The sequence below is a fragment of the Otolemur garnettii genome, unplaced genomic scaffold (genome assembly GCF_000181295.1).
Source record: "Otolemur garnettii isolate 467f Iridium unplaced genomic scaffold, OtoGar3 scaffold00076, whole genome shotgun sequence".
In the NCBI taxonomy this organism is placed as follows: Eukaryota; Metazoa; Chordata; class Mammalia; order Primates; family Galagidae; genus Otolemur; species Otolemur garnettii.
In genome coordinates, this window is record NW_003852471.1 from 2,183,270 (window position 1) to 2,201,569 (window position 18,300).

Here is an 18,300-nt window from a genome sequence, read left to right on the forward strand (position 1 = left end):
TGGAGAGGTGGTAGATGACGACAGGGTCTAAGGCATGACTGCCAAGGGGCGGCTGAAAGTAGAGCAGAGGACAAGATCACTGGAGAAGAGAGGTCAGGGAGCTGTGAGTCCAGGGTTATGGAAGGCTCCTCCAGAGAGAAATTTAAGCAGGAAATCATGTTGGGAAGAGAGAGAGCCTGCTGGTAAACTTGTGGGGTGGAATGGAGCGTGATCCAGGCGTCTGCAGATGACTGTGATTGGGAGATAGAGACCGAGGCACGAGCTTCAAAGCCAGAAGAGGAAATGGTCATTGTCTAGAAGCAGAAATGACAAGCAAGTGGGCAAGGAGTCCTGGGAGAGCCAAGTTTCAGTTAAGAAAGTGGAGGGAGGGTTCAGAGAAGAGATTGAGGATTGAAGAGATTTTACTGGATTCCCTAATTGAGGTGCATTCACAGAGGACACATTGGATGGGGTTCAGGAGCCAGTGTAGGAGCGGAAGGAGGTGGGGCCAGGCCAGGCTTGTCCACAGTGGGTTGGGGTTGAGAGTCCAGGGGAATGAAGGGTCCTGGGCGTAGGCAGGGTTAGTCCTGGGGGTTTCTAAAGCAGGTGATGAGGCTGAATGTGGGAGAGAAGGGTGGGTTGGGGATGTCGCCAGCAGCAAGCAGAACTTTGGGGCTCTCCTCTTCTCCTGTGGTGCTCGTTTGAGGTGGGCAGTTGGCGTGTGGGGTCTCTACCCAGAGCATGGGAGGTAGCAAGGTGTTACTTACCTTGTCCTTGTGCAGATGGAGGTGTAGGCTGGGGAGGTGTATGTGTTGGAGCCTTCCCAGGACGGATGCCGGTATCACCAGTTATAAAAGTTTCAGGATGATGTCAGATTCCAATGAAACCTCGAGAGTTTGGTACTTTTTTAGTGTTGCTTCTATACTTGAGATGCATCTTGGTATGTTACATGTACAGAAATGCTAATTAGATTCAATGGGAGAGTTGCATTGATTCATAATCAATAGATGTAATTCAGATTCTAATGCTTTTTAAAAAATAAGTCATTCTTCCTGTCTCCTTTCCTGTCTACTCCTTGCCACCTGTCCCCAAAATGTGACTTGAAAACGACCATGTCACGATTTTTGGCATGCTCTTTTCCCTCTCCCTTCTAGTGAAGAGAGTTACAACGTCAACGATTATTCCTTAAGAGATCAGCTGTTGGTGGAATCTTGTGACAATGAAGAACTTAATTCTTCTCCGGGGAAAAACAGTTCCACGATGCTTTATTCAAGACAGAACTCTGCCAGTTACCTCTTCACTCTGACGGTCCTTAGTAACCACGCGAATGAGAAAGTGGAAATGCTGCTCGGGGCTGAGACGCAGTAAGTATATGTAAGAAACGGGTTTCGGAATTTCTGGCGTCTTTCTCCCCCACCCATTGCCTGTGGTCAGCAGACTCCTGAAAACCAGCAGCTACTTACTATTTGTTGTTGTTGTTGTTCAGCATCTGTTATGGGCTTTACACAAATGTTCTTTTCATTGTGATGCTCTCAAGGTCTCAAGAGATGGGTGTTGTTATTTTTGTCCTTGGAAATCCTGATAGATGTGTTATGCTTTTAGGTGACGTGTTTTTGTTTTTGTTTTTTGTCTTTTTTTAAATAGAGTAATTTAAAAATCATTTTACTTATTTCATTAACAAAACTGTGACCCATCAGCCTTGGGGAATATGACTCAACTTTGCGTCTAGGCCATAAGTTTTCTTAGTTAATGGAATTAAGGTCATTTCTTTCTTTTCTTTTTTTTTTATAAGGTCATTTCTTTATCACCTACTTTCAGCCAGACAGCAGAAAGCTTGATGATTTTTGTCAAAAGAGCTAGTGAGTTTTCAGGGAGATGTGAGGATGAATCTTCTTTCTGATCCAGAGTTTGTGCAGAGACCGAGCAGGTGCCCTGATGGTGTCTGCGGTGTCTCCTGCAGCTGGTGTGCAATCAGTCGGCCTTCACACGGGATGAGGGCAAAGGGTTTAATTGTCAAGTTCACCCTAGTGATTTTTCGGTCCATTTAGAGATACCTACCAATTTACTTATTTGGAAACTGGAAACTTCTGTTGCAACAATTATCCTGAGTAGAGACTATGTTGGGTCAGAAAGTGGAACAGTGGAGGGAAGGGAGAAATTCCCTGATTTTTGGTCTTCTTGGGTTCCTGCATATGTCTCCCACCCCACATCTGTCAGGGTTCCCATGGGGTATGGTCAAAGTGGATCAACGACCTTAAAATTATAGCAAGATCTTAGACAGAGTGATCCCAAAGAAATAGCTCTACTTTTTTTTTCCCTTTTTTTTTTTTTGAGATAGCATCTCAGAGTGCAGTGGTGCCATCATAGCTCACTGCAACCTCAGACTCCTAGACTCAAATGATCCTCCTGCTTCAGCTTCCAAGTCACTGGGACTACAGACCTGTACCGCCATGCCCAGATCATTTTATTTATTTCTTTTGTAGAGACAGGGTCTCACTATGTTGCCCGGGCTGGTCTTGAACTCTGACCTCAAGGGATCCTCCCTCATTGGCCTCCCAGAGTGCTGAGATTACAGGCATAATCCATCATGTCTGACCAGTATGTCTACTTTTGAAGAGTGATTTTAACAGGGCTCCTAGATCATTAACGAGAATGTTAGAGAAAAATTATTCAGGGACACTGGTGAAAGTAGAGTAGGCCGTTTATTTATTTATATAAATAAATAGGTCTTTATTTACTCAGGACCATCAGAATAGGTCTAGGGACCACTGAGGACCAAGCAGGGTCTGACAGTGGGAAAGAAAAACTGGGCTTAACATCAAACACAGGACGGGCAAATGGAAATTCATAGCCAAGAAGTGGTGTGGGGGTCAGTGGATGGAAAATTACTAAGAAGAAACATCAGGGGCAAAGAGGACTCTGGCTAAACTGACCTAATAGGATTCTTACTGAAGACTGGCCTGGGTGTTCAGACATCACCTGGGGTGGTGGAGGATGAGGAATCTAATCAGATATCGAGGACAAGGGGCAGTGTGGCTTATGCTGGACTGACTTTTCAGGATTCTTTGCTAAAACTGTGCTTTATGATGAAGGGCCTAGGAGAAGGTTCAGAAGCCTGACTCAACTTGCCAAGCAAAGACTCTCATCAAGAGACATAAGAAAAATGTGAAAGTTACAAGGCATCCACATGAAATGTTAAATGGTCACCTCATGTCTAGAAATGATGTTTTAAGCGCTAGCAAAAACCAAGGAGGACAGATTGATGTGAACCGAAAGAATATTCCAAGTGAACCTGAGAGTTAACTGAGGGAATAAAGAAAGCTCCTGAGAAAAGAAGCTTTGAGTTCATGTCTGTGTTTATAAAACAAAGAAATGCCTTTCTTTGAAGTCAAGCATTCTTCCCCTCACACTGCCGGGAAGCGCTGATAGCAACCCAAATATGCCCCCCTGTGTTTGCTGTCCTGGGGAGGACAAGCTGGAGTAGTGTGTGCTTGTTACTCTGTGAGGTGACCAACAAGAGGGATGCCCAAGGCTGGGGTTGAGGAAGGACTTGAACTTCAAAACTGATTTAACCCCCACGGCCAGTGAAGACAAAACTAGACTTCCTTTGTGCAGGAAAACTTGTCTTAAAAACAGAATTTAATATATCTGAGCTTGGAATTTCATGAATTTAAGCATGGGAAAGGCTTAAATATTGGGAATTAGTACTCGTCCAGACGTTCTAGAAAATTCTTAGAAACTCTCAAAGACTTCGCTTTCTTCATGTAGTTAGTAATGGTGAAAATGTTGGTTTTGCCTTGTTCAGAATTGTTTGTTCCTTATTCAGGGCTTGGTAAAAAGCTCTCAGCAGAGCTTTTCCTAACAATTTTATTCACAATTTATGTAATCTCCACCACTTGTTTCTCAAATTATTCAGAGAAAGTAGCAAGTGAACAGACACCTCATGCTCTTCTCACACGGAGGACACATCCTTCCCTGGGAGGTTCTATAGCGTTTGTTTCACCCTCTTGCCATAGACTGAGTGGATGTTCATTCCCTCAGTAAGACATGTTCTCAGAATACTTAGTTATGTCCCCAGCAAACCCATGGGGATGACTCATATTTGTAGTTCTTTAATTAGTTGCAAGAGAACATTCCAAAAGGGGCAGAGGTCTCTGTGGGTACAGAAGGAGTGACGCTCTCTCATTATCCCTGCTCCCCCTGCCCCTGCCCTCAGTTACAGTTGAGAAGTAAATAAATGGACACTTATAAGAAGTAAGATAGCATTGGTATCAAAAGAAAACAGAATACAACCAAAGATCTCTTTCTTTAAAAAACATTGGCCATTTAAAAGTTTAGCAAATTGTCCCATGCTGTGTTTAGCAATATGCAGGCCAGCTCTGGGCCTGCTGGTTTTGAGCAATCACAGTGTTTCTTCTTCTTCTTTTTTTTTGCAGTTTTCACAGCAGCTGGGCTTGAACCTACCACCCCTGGTATATCAGGCCAGTGCCCTACTCCTTGAGCCATAGGCACCGCCCAGCAATCACAGTTTTGATCTGTGTAGAAAGTGTATGTAGGGTCTGTGAAAAGTATTAATGAATATATTTTTTTTAGGTTTTCTCTCTTTTATGTTTTATTTGATTTAATATGGCTCATTGGCAATCTAGCTGAGAAGATGAGGTTTTTCACGACTGTTCTAGCCTCAAGTAACTGCAGAACTTCAGACCAGTCAGGTATATTCTTTGGCCAGTTATTCCTTGACTTGAAAAAGAATGAGGGTCACACCTAAACATTGGCCTTCTTTGAAAAATCGTCAGTAGCAGCTGCCAGGGGATATTAAAAAATGTCAAATCAACAGTAGGAGGGGTACAGCTGTTTAGCACAAGGAAGATTCAACTCCATAAGAGAGTGAGATTGTGGAGGAACAGAGGAGTGGCTTTGCACAAAGAATGCAGAAATGCTCACCAAAAGGAAATAGGGCCAACACTTAGAGTCTAAGATGTGGCAGGCACCAAGTCGGCTATAAATATAAAGAAGGGACCCATAAGTGCTTCTAGAGGAGGACAGAATTTCAGAGCTGAAGGAAGCATATAGGTAAGGTGACTGGACATCCTAGTTTCCCCAGAATCAATAGTTCAAATTTATGTTGATTCTCCTAGCATTCTCTTTGATTCTCAAAAGATTCTTGTTTAGCCAGTTAAAACTGGTGATGACCGCAATTACATATACTTGTAATATTATAAAATAAAATATCATAAAATATTATATATAATTATAATTATGTATATATTATTATATACAGTCAAATCTCTGTACATTGACCATCCAAGGGACTGTAACTGGTCACCACCGGGAGGTGGTCAACATAAGGAACGAGGCCTATTGTACTGATACGTATTTGGTGCATGTCAATCTGTGAAAATTAGATCAACTTGTGAAGGTGGTCAGTGGATGGAGGTGGTCAGCTCTGGAGGTTTTACTATATGTAGCCCAAATCTCTCATTTTTCTCCCTATTTAAAAGGAAACTCACAAAGGCAAAGTGATTTGCCTCAGGGCATACAGGCAGTGAGTTATCCTCAAAGCTAGAACCAGCCCTGGCTCTCCTGACAGTCCAGCCATCTCTCTAGGAACCAATTTTAATCTTCTTACTGAGAAGCTGCCAAATAGTAGTCAGCTCCGCCCGTACCCTGCTGCTCAGTTTAGCCTTCTTCTGGATTCAGAAATCCAGAGTTTTCCAGGAAAACGTCAGGGAGTCAGTTGCTACTAAGTGTGAGAAACTCCTAAAATAGGGAATTGTTAGATGTCCGTAGACTCCCAAAGGAAACCCAGATGATAAATGTAGAGTATCATATGGTTTAAAATATTTTATAATTAAATGCTAAATAGATGTATCCGGGAGTTATTTTCCACTTGGAACTTCCTTTTCATTCCTTGCCTGTGTTTTTCCCACTTCCTGGAATGCCCTCCTGACGCCCCCTCCAATTGCCAGGTGTCTCTCCCCTGAACCTCCTGAGTAGCTGGGACTATAGGTGCCCACCACAATGCCTGGCTAGTTTTTCTGTTTTTAGTAGGGACGGGGTCTTGCTCTTGCTCAGGCTGGTCTTGAACTCCTGAGCTCAAGCAGTCTACCTGCCTCAGCCTCTGAAAGTGCTGGAATTACAGGCGTGAGCCATCACACCTGGCTGCCATTCTGATAATTCATTTTTCCTGTTACGTTTTCTGGCTAAACCACCCTCCACTGTATAACTCCTGACTCCTAATCCACTCTTACCTCTCCCTCCTTCCCTTTACAGAACTTCTCATTTCTCCCTATTAATTAATTCAGTGCATTTTGACTGGGTGACCGTGCCCTGTCAAGTGCTATTCTAAGAGCTGGGATGTAGCAGTGAGCAGTGAGAGGGCCAGATCCTTGCCATCAGATTTATGTTAAAGTGAGGAGCCTGTCCCCTAGGGAGAGTGACTTTGGTTGGAAGTGAGTTTCTGCCAGTTAGCCTGGGCAATATGATCTAGAATGGAGGGAAAGAATTTCCTCCTGATTCAATTAAAAACAAAAAGATCATTTCAGTTAATGGTTAGTGCAGGAAAGACCATAAAACTGGTGATGTGATCTGGGTGTTAAGTGTTGGGCAGCGGTGTGTGGAGGAAGGTTGGGCATATGTACTCTGAGACAGGACAGAAAGACGTCTCTGAGGAGATGACAATTGACCTGAGCCCTCAGTCACAAGGAGTCAACCCTTGGGAAAACGTGGAGCCAGAATGTTCCAGGCAAAGGGAACAGACAGTGCAAAACTCCTCAGGCTACCAGTGGCTCATGCCGGTCATCCCAGCGTTTTGGTGGGGGGGAGGGGGCTGAAGAAGAGGGAGGATGGCTTGAGGCCAGGAGTTTGAGACCAGCCTGGGTAATATAGTAAGACCCTGATCTATAAAATATATAAAAATGAGCTGGGTGCGGTGGTGACATGGCTAGTTCCAGCTACTCAGGAGGCTGGGGCAGGAGGATCACTTCATCCCAGGAGTCTGAGGTTGCTGTGAGCTGTGATGGCACCAGTCCACTCTAGCCTGGGCAGCTAATCACAAATGAATAAACAAAAGCAAACAAACCGCTAAGGAAACAAGTTTGAGCTTTTCAGACTGGGCTTGAAAATGACAAATGTGGTTAGAGCTGAGTAAACCAGAGAGAGGATGGGTGGTCAGAGGGCAGCAAAAGCCACATCATCTGATAGCAGCTGTCGTGGCCCTTAGACCTTTACCAGCCAGATGTGAAGAAGGGTAGTTAAAAACTTACAGCAATTTGACAATTTCAAGGCACAGAAGCATGCGATGACTTTAATAGTAATTCATTTTTATTGTATTTCTGAAAACACTTGGTCCACAGTGGGTGAGGTGAAGACTGTTTCTCGACAACAGATATTTTGATTTAGAGCCATACACACTGTGGCAGAAAGCTCCATGGATGACGGGGCATAAGGAGGGCTGGCAGGTGGGGAAGAAGTTTCAGTGAGAACAGTTAGGTCCTGTGGGAGTGGTTGAGGAGGGTCCTGATGTTGGCTTGGGCCGTGGAATAGCAAAGGAGATAAAAATGTTCCATTTTGGAGGCAAAAATAATGACGGGGCTGACTGATGGATTGGCTGAGTTGGGATGGCTGTGAGTGAGACAGTGGGATGGGTGATGTGTAGGGTTCTGGCTCAAGCAGCCGGGCGGAGTTGCATTTCCCTTAACCGTCTCTCCCACTGCTGCTGCTGCCAGCTGCCAAGGCCTCTCCACCAGATTAACAACCGTGCCTCCTGGTTTCACATCCAGCAGTCCAATCCTCGTCTCAAGCTCTCAACATTTAATTCTGCTCACCATTCGGCTCTCACACACTACAACTTTTCTTGTGCTCTGTGGGTTCACTCTCCATATCTGTGTCGGGGTCCCACCCTGGGGGCAGGGTCTGCTGAGACCTGTGGAACTGGTGACGACCAACTGAAGAAACCGAGTTAGAAACAAAGGCAAAGAAGGAGACTTGAGACACAGAACAGAATTAAAGGTGGGAACTCGGGGTGGGTCCATTGCCTGTTTGTGGGATTCTGGCAATGGCTCTGAGTGTTTCCTCCAGTCTGCTTTTATTGAAGTCTATTTGCCCAGAGGGTAAGATGAGGGAGGGAACAAAGATGCCAGCAATTTCTCTGAAAAGCTCCTATTTAAGGGCTTGGGATATCTGAAATCTGAGCCTTGTATTGGGAGAGCCTCCCCCTAGAGATCACACACACACACATTTTTAGGGAGGTGTTTAACTCCGCTAGTTCCATGTAGATTAAAATGCTACTGGTGTTAATCTCTGAGGAATCGGTGGGAGGGGGGAATTTCCCTCTCATCACCACCACAGAGGATCTTCCTCTGCAATAAGGGATATAAACTCTTCTGCCCATATCTCAGGGCTAAAGCTACTCCCTTGATCTCTGCCCCAGGCAAGTGCAAATCTCCACAGTGGGTATCTGCTCTGCCTGTTTACTAGGCAGTAAACCACCCACTTAATGTGTCTTTCTAGGTCTTTGCCTCAGTCTCTTTCATGGCCATTTTTCCCCAAATTGCTCACAGACCCAGTGGGGGTGTTTGTAAGCTGTATCCCCAACAGGCTAGAATTTCAGAAAAGGCAGGAAGCTTGCTAGCAATGCCTAGCTTAAATGTAAACTAGCTGACTTTTCTTTGTTCCAACTCACTGGGCCTACTTTTTAATTTTCTTCCTTTTCTGGGGATGTTTCCCTTGACAAGAATGGGTCTCTGGTCCCCATTCTTCCTTCTCTGTACCCCACTTCTCTTCTCTGTGTCTTGAGAAATGCAGCCTGTCTGAAACCAGTCATCACAATCCCGCTGCCTTCCTAGAACACTGGTTTCCGTGAATGGTCCCATTGATAACATTTGGACTCACCCAGTCTGGAGACGGGGTGCTGTTCTCTGTGGGAACAGATCCATGGTCTGCCGGGTCTTCCTGCACAGTAATCTGTTGCATCTCTCCACGTGTTTCCACCCCACGGCCTCTTCTGCTGGTCATCCCCGTCACTCACCTTTGGAACCCCCTTGATAAGCAACTCCTGGGCGTGTTCCTCCTCTGTCATCCGTCCGGCACTGTTTTATTATAATCCCCAAACTCATCTCTGGTTGTGTCTTTTCTTTGTACATAACAGGTTCCCAGAATATATTGTTGGGAATGACCCATAAATAATATAATCAGTTTTTCTGTATCCAAGAGAAGCTATGGTATAAAATACAGAATTCCGTATCCAGCACAGGGTAGCCCTGTTTAGGGAGGTATTGCTTCCTACCCATCTCTGTTCACTATTCTTTTTGTTGCTGCAAGAGCAAGTTTTCTCCAAATTTCACTTGTTTTTCAACTTTTGCCATTAAGGATGTAGTCAGCTGTTTTTTTAAGATACAAGTCTAAGTCATGTGCACCTTTAAATCTGTTTGTCTTGCAGACCCTGAGTCATTGTATTGTTGATGGACAGTAGTCCGCAGAGCACAGAAGGTACCCGTCACAGGAGGACAAAGGAAGAATGTTACGCCACTGTCATTCCTCTTTCCCTCTGGGCCTTTCAAGAGGAATGTGGGAGCTAGAGAGCCCCTTTGTCTGCCTTCATTAACAGGAAGCACAGACAGTTGCAGCTGGCTCAGACAACAGGCTGTGGCAAGTGGCATAGTTGGCTCCCCATGTTTACAGTAGAATCTGGATGTCACTCAGGTCCAGCGTATACTGTGATGAGACATCTAGGACATGTTCAGTGACTGACCTTTCTTCACTCATAGTATTTAGTTATAGGTTATAGTCATCTAGATAAACCGTAATCAAAGGTCCTTCTCAAAATGTCTTCCTCACAGAGAAAAGTTAGAAACCTAATGAATGTGGCTGGTGCTGTCAGCCATCCAACCAGTTCCTGGGCCTCCTGATAAAGGGGCATTGTTTGCTGGGAGTCTTTAAGCCCTTCCTGCTTCTGTTAATGACTTAATTAACAACAGGAAGTAAATGGGATGGAATAAAATTGTACAAGTATCTCTTGATAAGGTCATATATTTTATCCTGGAACAAAAAGGAAAGTTTACATGGAAAAAATGTACTTATTGCAGGTTACAGAATTTTTTGGGGGGGTCACATCGGGACTCTTAAGTCCAATAATGACCTCTTAGATTTGCAAACGTAAGAAATGAAAGTGCTTGATTCTATGTGATCCTCATCACTGACCCCCTAGGACAGGAGGGCAGTGATCGTCTTTTATCATCAAGAAAACAGGTAATTGACCCCATTTCAGGTTAACTGAAGGATTCTGGGCCAGACTCTAGGTCTGAGCGCCTTAAGATGATAAACAAGAACTAATTGATTCAACTCTACAACATGTCACAAAATTCTAAATTTTAGAACTTTTTTTAGTAGAGATTAAGGATGTTTTGCTTTGGTTAGATTTTTTAAATTCGGTAAGTCAGGCTGGTATCCAGATTTATAATGCCTTTTCTCAGACCATTTATAGTGACTTTTTTTATGCTGTGGGTTTTCGTTCCTGGACCTTTTTTTTTTTTTTTTTTAACTAATCTAGTTGAATTAAATGTGGGAGAATGAACAAGAACATGATTCTACTTCTTATAAAGGCTTGTACTTCACAATTCTCCTTATGAAGACTTGAAGCACTTTTTTCAAAGGCCATGGGTATAGAAGTTTCAAAAGGAACCAAAGGTGAATTGGTACAACACAAAAGGTAACTGGGCAGATGCCATTTTTAGAAGAAATAAAAGGAGGGTTAAAGAGCAGCTAAGGTCTCTTCCTCTGTTAGGAAATCAGGAGAACCCATCAGTGATGCCAAGTTTTCTTTTCTTTTTTTTTTTTTTTTGCAGTTTTGGCTGGGGCAGGACTTGAACCCGCCCTACTCCTTGAGCCACAGGCACCGCCCCCTCAGCAGGAGTTTCACTCTGTGGTCTCATTCTCTGTCCTGTCTCTATGATATTTCAAAGCGTACTTCCTACTTTCTCTGTATATTATGTTATATGCAGATTTTTGGTATTCAATGAAGTTGTTATGTCTTTGACTTTTGTGCAAGTAAGTTTAAACCTACTTGATTAATTGTATGAGAGGCAGGACCCAGCTCACTGGTTAGGGAACTGTGGAGACATCATCTCATGCCATGTGTAGAGAATTTGGGGATGATGGAAGGGCTGCATTTATAGATAGTTAAGGCAAAAGAGTCTTTCCCCCAATTTTGCCTCCGTTCTCTACCTGAGTCGGATGTTTCAGTGGAGTGCTCCACCTGCATTTTCTGCTCTCTCTGGTCCTTCATACTTCTGGTCTGGCTGTGAAGAGCAAGGGAACCCGTTTTATTCACTGTGCATCCCCACCCTAGTACAGGACCTGTGTGAAGTGAGCATAGGTTGAAGGAAGGAGTGGCTAAGTGAGGCTTGGACAGGGATACGCTGCAGGTGGACATGAGTGCCGAACTGGTTATTCTATCACTTTGGGCAACGGGAGTTCATGAACTATGTGTGTGGTAGATTGTGAATTCATCTCCATTGTTTTGTATCAGCTCTGGAGAAAATAGGTGTCTGTGAGTGAGCCCGGGACTTGATATCTAAATTTAATAATGGGTAAGGCTAAGCCCTGGTCTTTCTGGGCCTTAGATTTCCTTCCATCTTACAACTGAGTCTAGTCCCTGCCTTAGAGATGTTGGGCCTCACGGTGCTGGGAGCTCCTTGGCAGGGTTCTTGGAAGCCCCAGGGGAAGTCCTGTGGTTTTGACAGCATTTTAGAGGGTGTACAACTGACTGAATTGAAGCAGTTTTAAGAAGCAGCTCCTTTCAGCCAAGGCAACAAAGGATTGTCTTGTTCTATCCTCTGGAGTCCCTGTGAGGGGCCGCCATGTCTAGGGGATGCCATTAACATCCAGGCAGCATGCCACAGCAGTGAAAGATTTCATCTAGACTTCTGGAAACTTGTAGCAGGAGAAAGTTGCTGCTGAAACTGGCCACTTGATACAGACAGGGGCCGTGCACGAGGGTCTGCTTCCCTGGCTCCGTGTGGCTCTATGGTGGTCCAGGAAGACAGCTTGTGGGCCGTGAGTGACAGCGGCAGTGTTCCAAGTGGCCTAAAGAGACACGAGTCAATCATTCTCGATTTCTCTTGGTGAGCAAATCTCCAACCATAAGATTTTAGCCAGCATAGCACTTTGGAAATTCAACCCATGTTGAAACTGGGTTAAAAAACAAAAAAGAAAAAAGAACAGATTTATCCCAACAAAGAAATGGTATCAAAGATTTGTGTTTGCTCGGGGATTGTTTTAAAGGAAGTTGGGCTTCACTTATTTCCTATCTGTTATAAATCCCTTTATCCTGTATGAGAGAGAGACAAAGCTTTAAAAAGCAAGACAGTGCCATCAGTTTCTGCATAACATGTGCGTATTGCTATTTGACATGCCAGCTTAACAGGGCCCAGCCTCATTTTATTCTTAGAAATGTCTGCCTTTCAGGAGACCTGGGTGTCCACCCTTTCTGCCTTTCTCACATTATTTTGTAAGCGTCTCCTAAGAAACACTGGGAGCGGGTACTTAACACTTCATCCTTTGAAAAAATTGAAATAAAAATGAACATATCTTCTTTCCAAGATTGTAAAGATAGATGAGATGATACTTGCAGATTACTTAGTATACTATACCTTCCGGTGCTTCTTAATATTATTTAGAAAAAGATCTAATTCCTGCCCTCCCAGAGCTTATTGCCTGGTAAGAGAAGCAGACAGGTTAATAAGTGATCAGGGTTCAGTTGGCAATGAGTGATATGATTCATTCATTGGCAGATGTGTACTGAGCACCTAGGATGTGTCCTGGAGATAATGCCGTGAACCAAGTGGATAAGGTGCCTGCCTGTATGATGCTTACTGTAGACCATCAGTGTAACAGAGCTGTGCAGAGGGGCCCTGGGAACAGGATTATCACACCATGATGGGGATAGAACGTGGGCTTATGTATCAGAGGAGGCCGCCTGGAAGAGGTGAGACTTGGGTTGTTTTTTTTGTTTTTTTTTTTTTTTTTTCAGATTTTGACCAGGGCTGGGTTTGAACCCACCACCTCTGGTATATGGGGCTGGGCGCCCTACTCCTTTGAGCCACAGGTGCCGCCCAGTGAGACTTAGATTTCCAGCATTGAGTGGACACAGCAAAAATAGCCAAATTCTAAAGCATATATGCTATAGAATTTCATTTTTTTAAAGTATAGAAGAGGCAAGATTCATTCATGGTAATGGCAATCAGAATAGCAGTTCTCTTTGGATAAAGATTATTGATTAGAAGGGAAAAGGGAACTGCCTGGTGTGTCTATATCTTGTTCTGGCAGCGAGTGTAATTGGCTGTGCATAAGCAAACACTCAGGGATTGACCGGGTACATTTATTTTGTTTATGTATGTTATTCGTTATTTTTTATTTTGATTTTTATTTATTTTTATTTTTTGAGACTGAGTCTCACTGTGTTGCCCTGGATAGAGTGCCGTGGTGTCATAGCTCAAAGAAACCTCAAATTCATGGGCTCAAGAGATCCTCTTGTCTCAGCTTCCTGAGTAGCTGAGACTACAGGTGCCCCTTACAATGCCGGGCTAGGTTTTTTATTTTTAGTAGAGACAGGGTCTCACTCTTGCTCAGGCTGGTCTTGAACTCCTGAGTTTAAGCAATCCAAGCCTTAAGTTTGGCTTTAAGTTTGCTTTGCCTTGGCCTTCCAAAGTGCTTACAATGATAGGCATGAGCCACTATGCCTGGCTTATTCTTTAATTTAAAAAAAAAAAGGTAAAATGATGAGGCAGAGCTGGGTAGAAACAGAGGGAAGGGACGGGGCTTTGAGTCTCACCTGCCCGCCTGGATGGAGGGATGAAGTGGGAAGAGGGCGGGTGACTGTGACAAGCATCTTAGCTGAAGGCCGTGAGGAGAGACTTTTTCAGGCATGAAGCTATTTTTCCTTAAGAAAGTACAAGGGTATAGTGGAAACAGGCTTTGGTTTGAATCACTTACCTTGGAACTTTGTCTTCGCATCCTTCAAACAAGCTTTGGGGAGGATTATAGGAAACAATGGATGTCACGCACTGTCCCAGACATGTTACTACAGCGTGGGTTTCATGAATGCTCCTTAAGAGACGTAAATGTGTGTGTATGAGGTTTATTTAATTAATTGCAGTCCTAAGGCTTGATTCTTGATAAAAACACTGGGCAGTGTTACAGAGCAGTGCTTATTCATCTGAAACTTTTGATCCTTTCATTATTTTGCTTCATGGAACAGTAGCTTAAAAGTCTTGGTTTCTTCTCCCTTTTCTCCCTGTACTGATGAAACCATTTTTAACATTTGAGAACAGTCTGAAAATGGTCAAAGAATTTGTTTCAAGTTGGAACTAAGGTTCCAACTAAAGTTCGTCATTGGAAAATGAGATATGAGATAGCTTTAAAGATGTCAGATTTCTCCTTCTGAAATGGTTTGAGTGTGTTAAAAGGGAGTGAGCTGAGAAATCGCTTTAGTAGCATTGTTTCTGTAATGCGATTTACCTTTTCTAAATGTTACACACCAGAATGAGTGTGCAAATATTTTTTTGTGGTGATAGTGAGTGAGTGTCATTAGCTCTATTGAATTTTAAACAGTCATAGAACAGAATATTCATTCAGCATCTTTTAACATCAGTGACAAGTTTTCCTCCTATTCTAGATTTTCCAGATTATCATTTTTCAGTAACTCTTACCCTTGTTTTGAAGGCCAGTCCCATCCCTCTTTGGAGAATCCTGTTTTCTGAGAACGGCTTTGTATTGGCTTTCTAGAACATTCTCCATTCTTTTCTTTTTTTATTTTTTTTTGAGACAGAGTCTCACTCTGTCATTGTGGGAGAGTCCGGTGGCCTCAGCCCAGCTCACAGCAACCTCACACTCCTGGGTTCAAGGGCTCCTTCTGCCCCAGCCTGCCAAGGAGCTGGGACCACAGGCTCCCACCACAACAGCTGGTTTTTCTATTTTTAGCTGAGACAAAGTTTCTAGTTCAGGCTGGTCTTGAACTGCAGAGTTCAAGCAATCCACCTGCCTCAGCCTCCCAGAGTGCTAGGATTACAGGCGTGAGCTGCCACGCCTGGCTGAACATCCTCCATTCCCGTCTGTTAAACGCCTGGAATCTCTCAGCTGTATCTGCCTTCTGTGTTTAGGAGTGAGCGAGCCCGCTGGATAACAGCTCTGGGACACAGCGGTGGGAAGCAGCCTACAGACCGCACCTGTAAGTCCCCCGGGAAGCTCTGGAACATGGAGGGACTCTGCCCCCTGCTGGGCACTCGTGTTAACGCGTCACACAGCCACAATACTGGGTTTCTAAGTTATCCAAGGTTTCCTTCCTTCTGCCTTAGGCCAGAACTGTGTGATCCCTGCTTTGAAAGAGAGCGTCTGGATTCAAATCCAAGGTGCAATTCTTTGTTGTTCAAAAGCGTAAAATCATTTTTTAGCCTTCCCAAGCTCATTTAACCACCTGTGAGTTAGGTGCGACACAGGGTTTTTGTGAAGGTTAAGTTAAATAAGATAAAGCCCTACTTGAGCTGTGAAACTCTTCAGCATTTAGCTGTTACTAGTGGGCAGTTGTAGATGCTGTCTCTGTACTGGCAGTCTGAATCTGAGCTGAGAAGTATTTTTAACATAAAAAAAAGTTACTTAACCATTCTTCTTGGCCTGTTAAGAAAATGTGGTCACTCTTCCAGAGAAGTAGGAACAGTTGCAGTAAAGGGTAGTGGCACCTGCTGATTAGCCCCCTAACTGTGATGTCATGCTTCTTCCAGGGATTCTAGTTGGAAGGTCAAATCCAGAGAACTAGAGCAGCAAAACTGGTCATCCTGGAGCACTCAAAACTCATAGCGTTTAAGTCTATAGTCAAAGCCAAAGGGATTGGTTCGAAACTTCCCTAGAATCAAAATTTATTTTAAGAAGCAAACTAAGTGAGAAATCACACATTATGAGCATTTTGGAGGGACTCTAATGTGTCTTTTGAGCTTTTGGTTGGATCTCCTTTTATTTCCAAACCACACGAGCAGCTTTCCTGCTCTGCTGTTGGGAGGAGGAAGCGCCCGGAGGCCAGGAGGAGAGCTGGGGCTGTTCCATTTTGTCGCAGTTACATGGCTTTGACGCATCACTGACTCCGTTGCCCCCCACCCCCATGGCTGTTTTCTGCTCCATTGTGTGATGTGGCTAATGACCCCGATCAAGGCTGTTACTGTGGGAATCTGTGCATTATTAAGGGCTTCTGAAACCTGAGAGAGTTCCCAGTAAAAGAGTTCTTAGAAAAAATAACTAAGTAAGAGAGTTCTTAGAAAGATTTGTTTCTTGCTAAAAGCCCGACTTGTTTCTCTCAGTGCTAGCCCTGAATTGCACAGAGCAGCTGAGTAAATGGACATTATCGGTTTCGATGTGTTCTGTTTTTCCTTTGCTCCTGGAAACTCATGATGTTCTTTTTCTGCTGCAGCACTGACCCAGGTGGAAATCATTAGGTCTTTTACCGCCAAGCAGCCAGATGAGCTCTCCCTGCAGGTGGCAGACGTGGTCCTCATTTATCAGCATGTCAGTGATGGTGAGTGGGGATGTTCTCACGGGGCCCTCGTGGTCCAGCATTTAGGATGCCATAGACCTGAAGAGTCCAGTTTGTCATTAGTGCCCATATGCCAAATTCTGATGCATTAAAGTTGGTGATTACACGTACTTCTTTCTCATCTCTAAGGCTTGTTTTGCTGCTTTTTTGTTGTTCTTCCTTTCTCTCTTTCCAACATCAGTGGCATCGCAGAGACTAAAGATGACTTAGAGAGGTGTTTGGGGACTTGGAGACACTCGAGCACTGCTCTCGACGGCCTCTTCTTGCGTCCCTTGCCTCTGGCCTTCTCACGGGCCCTGCCTCTCATCTATTTACGTGTTATCGTTTATCTACACTTGTGTCTTTGAATACGCACGTAGTAACTGTGAAGTTTTATTTCCTTCTCAGTCTTCTAGTGACCTTGTTCTCACCTCCAAAGGTTCTTCCTTACTTTTAAAAACAAAGTTTTCCTGTTGCGCTTACCCCAAGTATCCCCTTCCCCAGCTCAGCCCGAGCTCTAGTAACTCTCTCAGCCTCGTCCTGTCAGGCACTCTGCTCGTGTTCTGTCCCTGGCATGCCATTCCTTCCCCCTTGAAACCCTTCCCTGCCCCATTTCTCTCTTGTCACCTTTTATCATCCATAGCACCCTCGATGCTGCCTCTCAACCTTTCTCATACCCTCCTTGCAGCTTGGCATGGCAGAGATTCCTCCAATACTTGTTGCCTGATGTGGACTCTGCTCCTTTTTGCAGGATGGTATGAGGGGGAGCGACTGCGAGATGGAGAAAGGGGCTGGTTTCCTATGGAGTGTGCCAAGGAGATAACGTGCCAAGCTACCATCGATAAGAATGTGGAGCGAATGGGGCGCTTGCTCGGACTGGAGACCAACGTGTAGCCTCCCCGAAGGCCTGTCGTTACTGTGAGATTTGCACTACTGCGTCTGGTGGGCTGGTTGGTTCTGGGATGGTTTTATTGTTAATTTTATCACAGCCTATTTAATTAAAAGAACGAAAACACTTGCCTTTAAGCTTGCAAGATCGTTCTGTTCTCTGAGGAGAGCAGCCACCGGATACACTTCAGTTTTTAGCGTAACCAGTCACTTGCAGATTTCTTTAGGGACACAGGATTGCTGAGCAGGCCGCTCCCAGGATCGGGCAGCCTCAGCCCCCTCCAGCTTTACCATGTTCTGGCATCAAAATGCACGTGAGCTTCTGTTTCCCGGTTTTCTCTTCGCATCACTAAGGTCACCATTCCTCCTTAAACACCTCCTGTACGTGGTTCTCCCAGGAGTAGCAAGATTCCATGTCTTTCAGGAATGGTCAGTTTTATGAATATTTTGCCTGCCTCTTACATTTAACATCTGATTCTAATGCTAGCTATGTTAATTTCAAAAGGAACTGGTAGAGTTCAGAAGGTGAGTGGTTGTGTTTTTCTAAACCTCTTCCCAGGAAGGGACACTGACACTTGAATTTTGGACACATTTTTCCTCATTAGATGGTAAGAAGCCTTACATAAAGGAAATATGTTTCTTAATTCATCTCACCCCATATTGGTCTAAGATAAGTATAGCCTAATAAACCTAAGCTACTTTAAATAACATAGAATGCAGATGGTTCAGGGATGTGAGAAAATCCTGAGCATAGCACAGGGGACATACTTTTTTCAGTATTTCCAAATAAGCTGATTAAAAAACTGACGTGAGGGCTCGGCGCCTATAGCTCAACCGGCTAAGGCGCCAGCCACGTACACCTAAGGTGGCGGGTT

The 18,300-nt window shown here is 44.2% G+C and overlaps 1 protein-coding gene across 1 annotated transcript in view; it reads left to right on the top strand.

The window, feature by feature from the left end:
- ARHGEF26 (Rho guanine nucleotide exchange factor 26) overlaps nucleotides 1-17,552 on the top strand; it is a 122,390-nt gene extending 104,838 nt beyond the window's left edge. Inside the window, exons 12-15 of the mRNA XM_003794123.3 lie at nucleotides 1,134-1,343; nucleotides 15,138-15,205; nucleotides 16,436-16,540; nucleotides 17,289-17,552. Coding sequence (XP_003794171.1) covers nucleotides 1,134-1,343; nucleotides 15,138-15,205; nucleotides 16,436-16,540; nucleotides 17,289-17,431 — 526 coding nt within the window. The 3' untranslated portion in view covers nucleotides 17,432-17,552. The remainder of the gene's footprint in view (nucleotides 1-1,133; nucleotides 1,344-15,137; nucleotides 15,206-16,435; nucleotides 16,541-17,288) is intronic.
- The last annotated feature ends 748 nt before the right edge of the window (nucleotides 17,553-18,300 follow it).